General features: G+C 44.6%; 1 protein-coding gene across 2 annotated transcripts in view; it reads right to left on the reverse strand.

Annotated features, from left to right (window-relative positions):
* The window catches only part of LOC123997978 (rho GTPase-activating protein 32-like), a 37,495-nt gene extending 25,641 nt beyond the window's left edge, over window positions 1-11,854 (reverse strand). The window contains exons 1-2 of one of the 2 annotated variants that reach the window (XM_046302746.1): window positions 11,006-11,854; window positions 996-1,064 (exon numbers count right to left, since the gene is read on the reverse strand). Coding sequence is in view for 1 of the 2 variants with exons in the window: in XM_046302745.1 (XP_046158701.1) it covers window positions 11,006-11,011 (6 nt within the window). In the remaining variant the exon portion in view is untranslated. The remainder of the gene's footprint in view (window positions 1-995; window positions 1,065-11,005) is intronic. The other variant, XM_046302745.1, reaches the window with a different exon arrangement.
* Between the last annotated feature and the right edge of the window lie 163 nt (window positions 11,855-12,017).

Here is a 12,017-nt window from a genome sequence, read left to right on the forward strand (position 1 = left end):
GTACCAAGCAGGGTACCCAGTGTCTACCCAGTAACAAGCAGTGTTGGGGAGTAGTGAACTACATGTAGTTCAACAAGTAACTTAACTACATTTTGAAGTTGGTGGTAGTTGAACTAAATTCCAATCTTGGTAGTGTTTTAGTACTTAGTTAATTACTTTATTTGCCATGTAGCCAACTACTGGAGCTACACAATACTGTTCTCGCAAATAGAAAAGATGATATGGCTGAAGTAAACAAGAATTTCCTTTCTTTTTTAGCACCAGCCCTTCCCCGAATTCTCATCTGAAACACTGTTTTTGTGTTTAATATGCACATTCTGTTATCTTACAGCAGAGTGATCCGTTTTAGCAATTTGTAGTATATGACATTTCAGATTTAGATAGAATTGATATAGAAGTAGTTTGGATCTAGTGAACTAGTTTTTCAAATGAATTTGGTGTAGTTTAACTTCTTCCAGTGTGAAGTAATTGGTAGCTTGGTAATCAATATTAACAGAGGAGCTTCCCCAACACTGGTACAAAGTCCTCCATTGCCGGGTAGTGTTAGGTCCATAACAATGTGCCATAATGAACAGTGGGAAACCAGTGCCACAGAACAGTGGGAAACCAGTGCCACAGAACAGTGGGAAACCAGTGCCACAGAACAGTGGGAAACCAGTGCCACAGAACAGTGGGAAACCAGTGCCACAGAACAGTGGGAAACCAGTGCCACAGAGAGACATGTCCACCATGGAGACATTCAGGGAAATAAGACAAAACAAGCATGCATAGAATATCTACCAGAATAGCAGATCACTCACACCACACTGGGTAAAGCCACACACACAGACATTATCGTGCTGATGACATAGTGGTTGACAATACTTGTAATAATTGTTGACCGCATGCACATGTACATTTACACACATGCAGACAGACCACATATAGACAGGCACAATACGTACCCACAGACATAAAGAGGTGCATACAGACAGTTTGGGTAGACGGAGACTTACCAGACATGACTGTCCGGCTCAGAGCGCGTATGAACATGGTGCATTTCCCAACCCACTGGGGTCACGACACTTCACACAGAAAAAGAAAACGAAGGAAGCACATTTAATTTCCGTCCCTTCATACAAGAGGCTTATTGTGTGTAGACAAGAGACAATACACTCTAGACTGCTTCCTTGAGGGATTTGATTAAGTTCACAGTTGATTCAGGAGAGAAAGTCAGACTTTTGTTTAGCCTAATTGTTTGAGGGTAAAATGTTGCATTTTTTTTAACATTGAGGATTTAATCCAGAATGTTATTAAGCTTTGCTGTAACACCAAGTGGCCTGTGTTGAGAGCTGGAGCGAGAGGACTTGGCTGACTGTTCACGCTCCATCATAAAGAGCCAAATCCTAACCAACCAGCTCTTAATCTAATGTAACAAGGCCATGCATCAACACCACTGCTCTGAAAGCCTTCTCCACTCTGACACAATTAAAAGATCACTTGATTCCCATACAGAACCATCCCTATAATAGTGCCATCTAACCCATAACCCACAGAGAGAAACGTATCTCAAATGCCTATGCTGGTTTTGAATACTCCTCTTTGTTGACAACAACCCTTGGTATTTCGATAAGTCAGTCGCATACCATTTCTAACAGTCTAACCTGTCAGGTTGTCAACACTGACAGCATCATTGTGCTTGGGCTTCCCAGTATTACAGCAGAGTGAAGTGTTGTCACACTGTCTGTCTGTCTGTCTGAGGGGAGTTGACTGGAGTTAGTTGGAGGTGGGAGAGGAGCAGACAGAGATGGGTCACACACAGGGGTCAACACACTAAGGAAATGGTTTAAATGTGACCGTTTTGTTCCTTCTTTAGTAGGCCTAAGTCGTGTGTGTATAAAATATTTGGTGTGGCTATGTGGTGTGGGGGGGGGGGTTAGGCTGAGTGAATGTAGGGAGTTCGGCTAGGCTTACTCTACCCTATGAATCACACATGAGTGAGGCTGTTCCATGAACCTTACTAAGTCTCAGGCATTGAATGTGTTTAAAATGTTGACTAGAGTCAGTGGGCAGCAAGTTGGTCTGTGCAGTCAGACGTTGGGGTTTGTGATGTGGGAGTGAGGCTCCATGCTTTGTAGTCAGCCAGAGCCTTACCAACAGTTGCCGAGATCTTCCATCATGTGGGCAGCATCGCTATGGTAACGCAGCGTGTTTTTGCATGTCAGGCCGTGAGAGGGAGATTGTGTGCTTGCTTGCGCTTATAAAGGACTGCATGGATAAGATTTGGGTGGACAGGATGTCAGTGTAGGATAAGAGAGTGTGTGGATGTGCATACTAGAGTGTGTGTGTGTGTGTGTGTGTGTGTGTGTGTGTGTGTGTGTGTGTGTGTGTGTGTGTGTGTGTGTGTGTGTGTGTGTGTGTGTGTGTGTGTGTGTGTGTGTGTGTGTGTGTGTGTGTGTGTGTGTGTGTGTGTGTGTGTGTGTGTGTGTGTGTGTGTCTCTCTCTCACAGGGAAAGAAAAAGAATGGTGAGAGAGCCCGATTCAACTACTTATATCTTTGTGCGATTGAGAGGATTTAAGCAGGATCAAATATGCTTGACTCTGTGTGGGGTGAACTGGACGGTGTGTGTGCAGGGATGAGTGAGCATCATGAGTGTGTGTTCCTCTCATTCCTCTACTAACTCTGGACTTGACACAGAAGTTGGTGTAGCGACAGTGGCCAGCAACTCCCTCATGCCTGTAGGTGTATTGAGTGAAGTGGGTCTCATACACACACAGATTTAACACACATATGACGACTAAAAAACAACAAGCTCAAAACCACTCTGCGTAAATGAATCCTGACAAATCTCTCATAACTAAATCCCTGGCTGGCTATTATTACGATGATTGTTTTGTCTCTGCCTCTCTGCTCTCTGAGGCTCAGCAGGTGTCCTGGATCTTGACCCCAAAATAAGACAATAGGATAGAGGGTCAGTCAAGCAGAAGAAAAGCCATTTGTTATTGTCCCCTTTCTCCCACAGTCAGTAAACCCCCCCCACTCCAAGCATCACTGTCTTCACAGTCAAGGAGTCTTGGGTCTGTCCTCTTCAGGTCACAGCACAACACTGGCTTGGGTTGGTTGGCTGGGTCTGGCTTGGGTCCGGCTTGGGTTGGTTGGGTCTGGCTTGGGTTGAATGGGATGATGATAATGGGAAAACCCAGAAGAGGAAGCCTGGCTGCATGTGCCATCAAACATAGATAAGAGGAAGACTTTACTTCTTCTGTCTTCTGAGTGACAACCTTGCCAACAGAGAATACTACAGCCCAAAAGGTGAATGTCTGTTTGCGTAACCCAGCTGCTCCAACAGTTTTGCTCGTTGTCTAGAACTCCCCCTGCTACCTCCCCATGCCCTGCTTCTCTCACTCCTCCTCCATTTCACTCACTTTCTGTATGAAAGAGGACAATGAGTATCCCCCACACTTTTCCACCCTTCTTTCCTTCCTTCCTTCTCCAGGGGGAAGAAAAGATTCAAAGAGTGTCCTTTCATGCTCACTCTCCCTCCTCCTCTCTTTCGTAGCAACCCAGTGTAATAGAAGTGTCAGCTCCTCTTTCTCCAAGGACTGAATAAGTGAGTAATGTTGGGAGACGGGTCTTGAGAGAATTCAGGGGAGGCGGGGTGAGGAGGATGGGCATCACAAATCTGCTCTTTTCGTTATTGTCATCATCTGCAAGTGGTCGCGGCTGGGCTAATGTGACGTGAATGGGCCAGTGTGGGCCAAGTACAGTCGTGGCTACAAGTGTTGATCTGTCACGCCGGACACACTGCACACGTGGGGGGAGGGGTTGACGGAGACAGACAGGGACTGTTGTTCAAATCCAGGGGCTACTACGGTGACAGGAGCTTGGGGACTGGACATGGGGGAGAAGCTTCAGCCTGGATCCAGATACGAGAGGCCAGGGGTCAAGTCATTCAGCAGGTTGACAGCCCAATGGCACATGTAAACACACTCAGTGAGGTATAGCTAGATAGTCACAATAACGCTAGACTGCACATGATTACTTTCACATTAGGCCCCTTGGTTATTGATGTATGTCATCACTAACACTGTAGAGGTGTACCAGAGGGGTGCTTCCTCTGTCTCTCAGCCTCAATACAACTGTACTGGGAGTGTGTTTCTAATGCATGAACTCCGTTTGCTGCCCCCCCCACCACTGCCCTTTCATAGAACAAAACAGTCCTTGGCCTTCCCATGGGAAGTTGACATGGGAAGCCATAGGGAAGGCTAGCTGAGATTAAAGGCTGGGGAGGGTCAGGGTAGTGTAAGAAAGGAGCAAGGTGGGCTCTATCACTGACATTCCAGAAGAGGGTCCCTGGGAAACAGACAGTCCTCTTACAGTCCCCCTGTCACCCCCCACGTTACCCAAAAAGAGGCTCTATGGAAGCCCCGTCCTCTTTCTTCCACGCGACAGGAAAGACAGAGCCATCGGCAGCATACTAAACACCAAACACTGCCCTCATTCCAGCTGCAGCCACGTGAGATACAGAGACACAAGAGTGGGAGAGAAGAGACTAAAAAGTAGAAAAAAAGAGATGTGGGTGAAGAAAGAAGGGGAGGAAAGAAAGAGGGTGAATTCATCAGAAGACTGACTGTTGTGAGCAAGTGTGTGGTGTGTGTAGCGAGACATGAGGGACAGTGGACGAGGGGGCCGTTTGTGTTGGTACGGAACAATGTGGGCATGGCTTCAGAACAGATGTTTCTATAGGGGCAGGCAGCTGGCACCCAGAGCATCTGACTGCAGCGGAGAGAGAGAAAAACCATAAAGGAAAGAGGGAAAGAGAGAATGACTGAATGAAAACACTAACAGAAAACAAATGATCCATATGTGGAGGTCTGGTGGGGGAAACAAGGTCCCAGCCATGGTAAAAGGGAGGGAAGGGGTTCTGAAGACATGCTTCACCAGTGTGTGGAGGATGTCCAGGCAACATGAAAAATGTTAAACTATAGAGCTAGCATGTCTAGTGGCTGAGTATATGGACGGACAGAGGGCTGCACTCCAAAATAGTGACTTTGTGTCTGTACTGCATAGGTAGGCATGCTGTCTGTTTAGTCAGTGTCTCTTCAAGCTGCTGTACAAGGGCTTGGACAACCAGGATATGAATCATTATGCAAAACCGGTTTATAGGCACTGACTGTAAGTCAAGGATAGAAGGGTGATCCATGAGGCAAACAGATATTGGCATAGCACACATTCCAGCCTCCAGCCGCCAGGCCAAAACAGACAGAGAGAGAGGAGTAGTAAGAGGGGGAAGGGATGAAAGTCGTAGGTTTGTATACAGGTTAATGTACAATAAATAAACCATATATGATCGTACACAGTATTAGCACAGAGATCTAATGTTAAGCACCCATTAAAGAGTATTTTTCCATTTCCAGGGTGAGTAGTGTGTGCGCACGCGTTAGGTGTGGCAGGCTTCTCCTCTGAGGGCGTTAGAGCAGATGATGGGTGACAAGGCGTGAGGCAGTGCCCTCGCCCAGATCAGACCAGCCCTTCTCCAGCCTGAGGCGGGACTCTAACACCCCTTGGCCCCAAGCTGTGAGAGGCAGCCCTGTGAGCCCAGCTACAGCTCTCTAGCTCCAGCCGTTCAGGCTTTAGGCCCTAGGAACGGGGTCAGGGCTGGTGTCCCCAGTCATGCCTCTTTATCTCAGCTTACAGCTCACCTCTAGACCTATCAGGGATCAAAGATCCCTTTACTATTCACATGACATGAGGTACAGCAGTTATGTGCCTGGTAATAACATAGTAATGGCTCACATAAGACAGAGCACCTCTCTAAAGGGCCTGCTGTGAAAGCAGCTTGAAAGATACTCAACATGTTAACATGCTCAGCAAAACATTAGCTAGCGGTAATTCAATTCACCATTATCACTGTAGGAAAAAAGCCTTTTCATTTAATAACTAAAAACTAACAGACAGCTAGTTGAGGTGATGATCTGTGTTGTGTGCTGTTTGGGGTTATGAGTAAATAACATAGCATACACTAGGCTTTTACTTATTTAACCTTTGTTTTAGAGGTCGACCGAAGTGTTGGAGAAGAAAGTAAAAGTGCAATATGTGCTATGTAAGAAACCTAACATTTCAGTTCCTTGCTCAGAAAAATCACATATGAAAGCTAGTGGTTCCTTTTAACATGAGTCTTCAATATTCCCAGGTAATAGGTTGTGGTTATTATAGGAATTATAGGACTATTCCCCTCTATACCATTTGTATTTCATTAACCTTTGACTATTGGATGTTCTTATAGGCACTTTAGTATTGCCAGGGTAACAGTATAGCTTCCGTCCCTCTCCTCACTCCTCCCTGGGCTCGAACCAGTAACACAATGACAACTGCCACCATCGAAGCAGTGTTACCCATGCAGAGCAAGGGGAACAACTACTCAAAGGCTCAGAGCGAGTGACGTTTGAAACGCTATTAGCGCACGCTAACTAGCTAGCCATTTCACTTCGGTTACACCAGCCTCATCTCGGGAGTTGATAGGCTTGAAGTCATAAACAGCGCAATGCTTGACGCACAACGAAGAGCTGCTGGCAAAACGCACAAAAGTGCTGTTTGAATTCATGTTTACGCGCCTGTTTCTGCCTACCGCCGCTCAGTCAGATACTTGCATGCTCAGTCAGATTATATGCAATGCGGGACACGCTAGATAATATCTAGTAATATCATCAACCATGTGTAGTTATTTAGTGATTATGATTTATTGTTTTTTATAAGATAAGTTTAATGCTAGCTAGCAACGTACCTTGGCTTACTGATTCGCGTTACAGGCAGTCTCCTTGTAGAGTGCAACGAGTGAGAGGCAGGTTGTTATTGCATTGGACTAGTTAACTGTAAGGTTGCAAGATTGGATCCCCAGAGCTGACAAGGTGAAAATCTGTCGTTCTGCCCCTGAACAAGGCAGTTAACCCACCGTTCCTAGGCCGTCATTGAAAATAAGAATGTGTTCTTAACTGACTTGCCTAGTTAAATAAAGGTATATAAAAAATAAAACATTTAAATGAGCAAATCGGCGCCCAAAAATACCTATTTCCAATTGTTGACTTGAAACTTGAAATCGGCCATTCCGAGTAATCGGTCGACCTCTACTTTGTTTAACTAGTGAAGTCAGTTAAGAACAAATTCTTATTTACAATGACGGCCTAGGAGCAGGTTAACTGCCTTGTTCAGAGGCAGAACGACAAGAGTTTTACCTTGTCAGCTTGGGGATTTGATCTGGCAACCTTTTGGTTACTGGCCCAACACTAACCACTAGGCTACATGCAGCACCACATTTTGACGAGCTACTTGAATAATATGCCACAGAATAAGCACACAGGACAAACAATAGGCGTAGTAGTGCTCTGAGGTTGTCAAACTAGATCTTTCTAAAAATCTGTCTTCACGGTGAGTCCACATGCAGGGGGAAGTAGAGACGAGCAGAGAGCAGTACTGAGCACACAGGAGGACTGTCTGACCGTCACCCCTGACAACAAGCTGTGCGCTGCCTAAACAAGTCCCCTCTGCCTCTCTCCACATCCTCATTTTTAGCTCAAACATAAACCGCTTGCTTTGTGACTGAATGTTGTTGTTGTTAATGCAGCTGTGTTTGTTTCCTTTCTTAGTATACGGTATGTGATAAAATAATTGTCTGTCAGTGAGGAACCAAACCAGTGGCCAATGACAGAGGTGTGGCCAGAACGGCTAGTGTTACCGAGTCTGTAAGCAGCCATTGATTTGTGTGTGTGTATTCTGTGTTTATGCTCCATTACAGGCAGATCCACACAGGTAAGTAGGTCTGTCTGTCTGTCTGTCTGTCTGTCTGTCTGTCTGTCTGTCTGTCTGTCTGTCTGTCTGTCTGTCTGTCTGTCTGTCTGTCTGTCTGTCTGTCTGTCTGTCGAGAGCGAGAGAGAAAAGCAAAAATTCAGGGTAGAGAGAGGAAGGGAGTAGGATTGCCTCACAGTAAACAGGAAGCTGGGAGAGATGGAGAGGATTATTGGTGGGCATGCCCGTGCTGTGACATGTCTCTGTTTTCTACCTTTCTCTCCATCTTCCTGTCTAGGTTCTCTTTCTACCTTATTTGCCCATTGAGGACATCTTTATGTAATTTGTGCAGCCCAAGTGGCAGAGGGGGAAGGGAATAGTGAAATAGAATTTGAGGTTACGTAACAGCAGTGCTGATTCTGACGAAGATCAAAATCAACCATTCCTCTCATGTTTACTTGTTATAATAATGCTGGTGTGCCGAGGACAGGGAAGGTGTGTGTGTACTGAGGCACTTCCCTTACCACTCTAACTCCTCAGGTCATCAATGGTTGCAAGAAGGGACAACAGCTGGGCACAATCTTCAATAGGATTAAATTAGCCAGAGCAACACAACTAACATGGGACCGGATGCATAAATAAAAAGGATGTATTATTAGAGAGTTCCTTTCTGTACAGTAAGAGCCCCCTATCATTCAGCTGTTGGCAGCTACAGGCCAAGCATTTCATTCTCCTGTTGGCAAGTGAGCAACCCTGGGGAGCATTTACATTAAATCAAGCATGTTGAAAACAACTAGCATTTGGGTTCAGTTGGGGCTGGGATAGGCTAATTTGTGCTGCAACGGAAGCCTAATCTTTATAATAGTCTCACTACAAATACGTAAATAAAAACTTCACACACATTGAACTGCAGCCGACTACACAGTGTGCCAACAATGCGAAGGAAGCAGAATAACTTTTGCTCAGCAAATGTAATGTCCAAGCGTAAAAGGCTCTTAACACAACATTACCATTAGTCTGCATTGATTTTCCTCTTACCGAACATTGCAAGTGACCGTACATGAGACAATTAAATGGAAATAAATGAGGTATGTAGCCAGTGAGTTCATCCAACAGCGGTAAACAAACCATCTCTCCGAAACAAAGACACACACACAGTATTTTTCTGTCTCTGTTGCTCAGTCTCTGTATGGTATACACACACAGACACACACACCGTCTCAGTCTCAGGCGTTCTGTCTCAGGCCCTCAGTCTTAGTCTCATTAAATCTCTGAAACACACAGCTCCTGCCAGACAGAGTTATGAAGATGCTGGGTTTGTAATTAAACACCTTGATCGCCCACTGCTGCTCACACTGGAGGCAGAGCTAATCCTCAAACTGAGGATTAGCTAATCCTCAAACTGAGAGCAGGTAAACTACACCAGCTGGACATGGAATCAGAATGACAACATTCTTGGATACTGGAAAGGGTTCAGACTAGGGAGGTCAAAGTAAACAATGGTTCTTGAGATTGTGAGATGGAGGCTAAACTATAGCCTTGAGCGAAGCATTAAACTCAGGACTGACAACACAGTAATGCTTCTCTAGAACATGGAAGCCAGTGAGTCTATCCAACAGAGCCACAATGATGACCATAAGATTTAGTTCCATAAAGGAAAAAGCAGTAATGACACACATGCCTTGTTTTACCAGGCATTAGAGAATACAGAAACATAAAATAGGCCTGGCTATTCCTAGTTTTCCAAGGGAAAAGTAATGTACAGTCTGAGAATAAACATAGGTGACATAATCTGAAGCTAAGCACCAGTTCAGCCTGTTTCAGCTGTAACATACTGGGTCCACTGCGGTTGGGTAGATTAATGACGGACTGATCATTAATGACAGAAATACCCTGTGCTGCGGCTAAGAGCCAGTCTTGGGACCTAACCCAAATTACTAATTGTCAGTCTTGAGAGCAGGAGACTCATGGATGGAGAGGGATTTGTGTCCTCTGACCATAAACCACCATATTCTCTGCTAGAACAACCTCAATGTCTTCTGAAAACACTACGGTATGTAAGAATAATGCCACGTTCGCGTGCTAGTCAAATATAGGAAGTCAGACATTTCAGAGTTGCCTAGTTCTGACTGGCACGTCAACGCGGCATAACTCGATGGGAGTAGACAAGATATCAACATTGAGTTGGCAGGCCAATCGCTCCATTCAATCAAAAACAATATTTCAAGTTGCACAGCACATTCATGACTAACCAGAAGGTCTAATGCGCCTGTACCTTAGGAAAACACGAAGTCAGTGAAGTGATGTGAAAGTGCAAGACGACGGCACAGCGTTGAAACGGTCTGAAGTGATACTTCATCCCGCTGATGCAGTTAGCTGGAATCAATTGTTTTCCCATTGGACTAATTGTATCCACAAGCGAAGGATAGGGACATTAACAAGCTTCTACCTGAAAACGTTGCAGCCCGACAATGGGAAACAGTCATTGTAATGTGCTGAGCATAACATTCGTTTCTTTAGTACGAACTTAAAAATCATATTAGCTACATTAGTGTCTCTTTGTTGTGTGGCTAACTTGAGCGCAATTAATGAAATGGAAGCCGCGGCCGGAGTAGACAAAAGACGGGGTCAGTTTTCAGAACTGTTTGAGTTGGCAAACAGTAACAAGGCAATCATAATATTAGCTAGCCTTGCTAGATTGTGTTAAACGGTGACACGTTGTAGACCGCACATAAATACTAATATTAAGCCAAGTGATGAATGCCCAGTAAAACCGAATCACCCTGTCTGGCTGACAGACAACACCGCCATTCATGCTTGCATTTCAAGGGAGGGGCGCGCGATCTGGCTAACTGGAGTTAGCTAGCACACTAGATGAAATAACGTAACTAGTTAGTTAGCTAAAATTAGCTAAAAAAAACGGAACAGCCACGTGGGATCTGGCTGAATTACATTAGCTATATGGTTTAGTTAGTTGATCAGATAAAGACAATAACCATGTCAAATGACTTGAGCGAAGCAGTGACAGGCCAGGGTTCAGCAGTGTCCCTGTAACTAATGGCAACAACGGACTGGACAGCATCTTCTGTTTCGGTTTGCCACACAGACTAGCCATATATGACAGACATGGTAAGACAAACTAGCTAGCACATGTTTTGTGGCCAAAAAAGTGTTTTCCCACTTGCCTCATGTCTAAGGACACACATGCAGCCTGAAATAAAAAATTTAAAAAAAATGACTTACCACCATTCCGATATCCAGGTTCGGGGGAAAGGGTCGGAGGGTCTCCGTCTTCAAATTCCAATCTCACTGGTTTAAATTAACGTTTGATTGATGCATTCGTTAAAGTGGCCCTCTTTTTCTTACATTGATACGTAATGTTAGCAAACTATGCCAACAGTTTACCTCACATTTAGAAAATGTCGAAGCATCATTCCTAGTTGATGTGAATCTAACACGAAAAAGGACCAAACCACTCGTCACTAGCCCTTCCAAGACAGGACTGGGAGGAGGGACGGGGACCACGAGGGGGTGGCGAAATCGAGTTATTTGCTTTGGCAAAAACACTTATTTTCAGTGAGATCCTTATGAAAATGTAGACAACTGTCCTCATATTATCGACGACATAATTTGCTAGTTGGAAATCTGAAGATAAGTTCTCGGTTCATGCAAAGTCGGCCTCCTACATTGTCAGTATACTGCATTTTTTGCCTCAATTCAGGCAAGGATGGGACGTTTCAACACACATGTGGTTGAAATGTGGATAAGCAGTGTCTATCCGCCAATACCAAAAACTCAAAGGGATATGCGTATTTTATGGAAACGCAAAGATAGCGTGAAATGCTCTAGCTAACCGTAAATAAGATAACATTATTTTAACGACGCCAACAATGACACATCAACCATTTTTTGTATATCTTCATTGATCAGCCAATAATACTCTTTTAGATTGAGGCGATAGAGCTCCCCTGCTTTGTGTGAATGCTGAGGTCCAGTTGATGCCCCCGGCCAGACAAAGCCGTAAGAAGCAGACTAGCGATCTATCCTTTTTTATGCTTTCAAGTTACAACAAAATCAATTCAGCTAGCTCACCGTATTTTTCCTCGAATTATATTTAGATTGGTGAGACTTGATACAATCATTTATCATCCAATTACTTCCCTAGACAGACATCCTAATCTGCTTTAACACATTGCCATTTCCTAGAAATAGTGCACTGTGAGGGCAAAAGGTTTTAGTTCCACTATACTTTCCT

Source organism: Oncorhynchus gorbuscha, linkage group LG15 (genome assembly GCF_021184085.1).
Source record: "Oncorhynchus gorbuscha isolate QuinsamMale2020 ecotype Even-year linkage group LG15, OgorEven_v1.0, whole genome shotgun sequence".
NCBI classification, from domain to species: domain Eukaryota; kingdom Metazoa; phylum Chordata; class Actinopteri; order Salmoniformes; family Salmonidae; genus Oncorhynchus; species Oncorhynchus gorbuscha.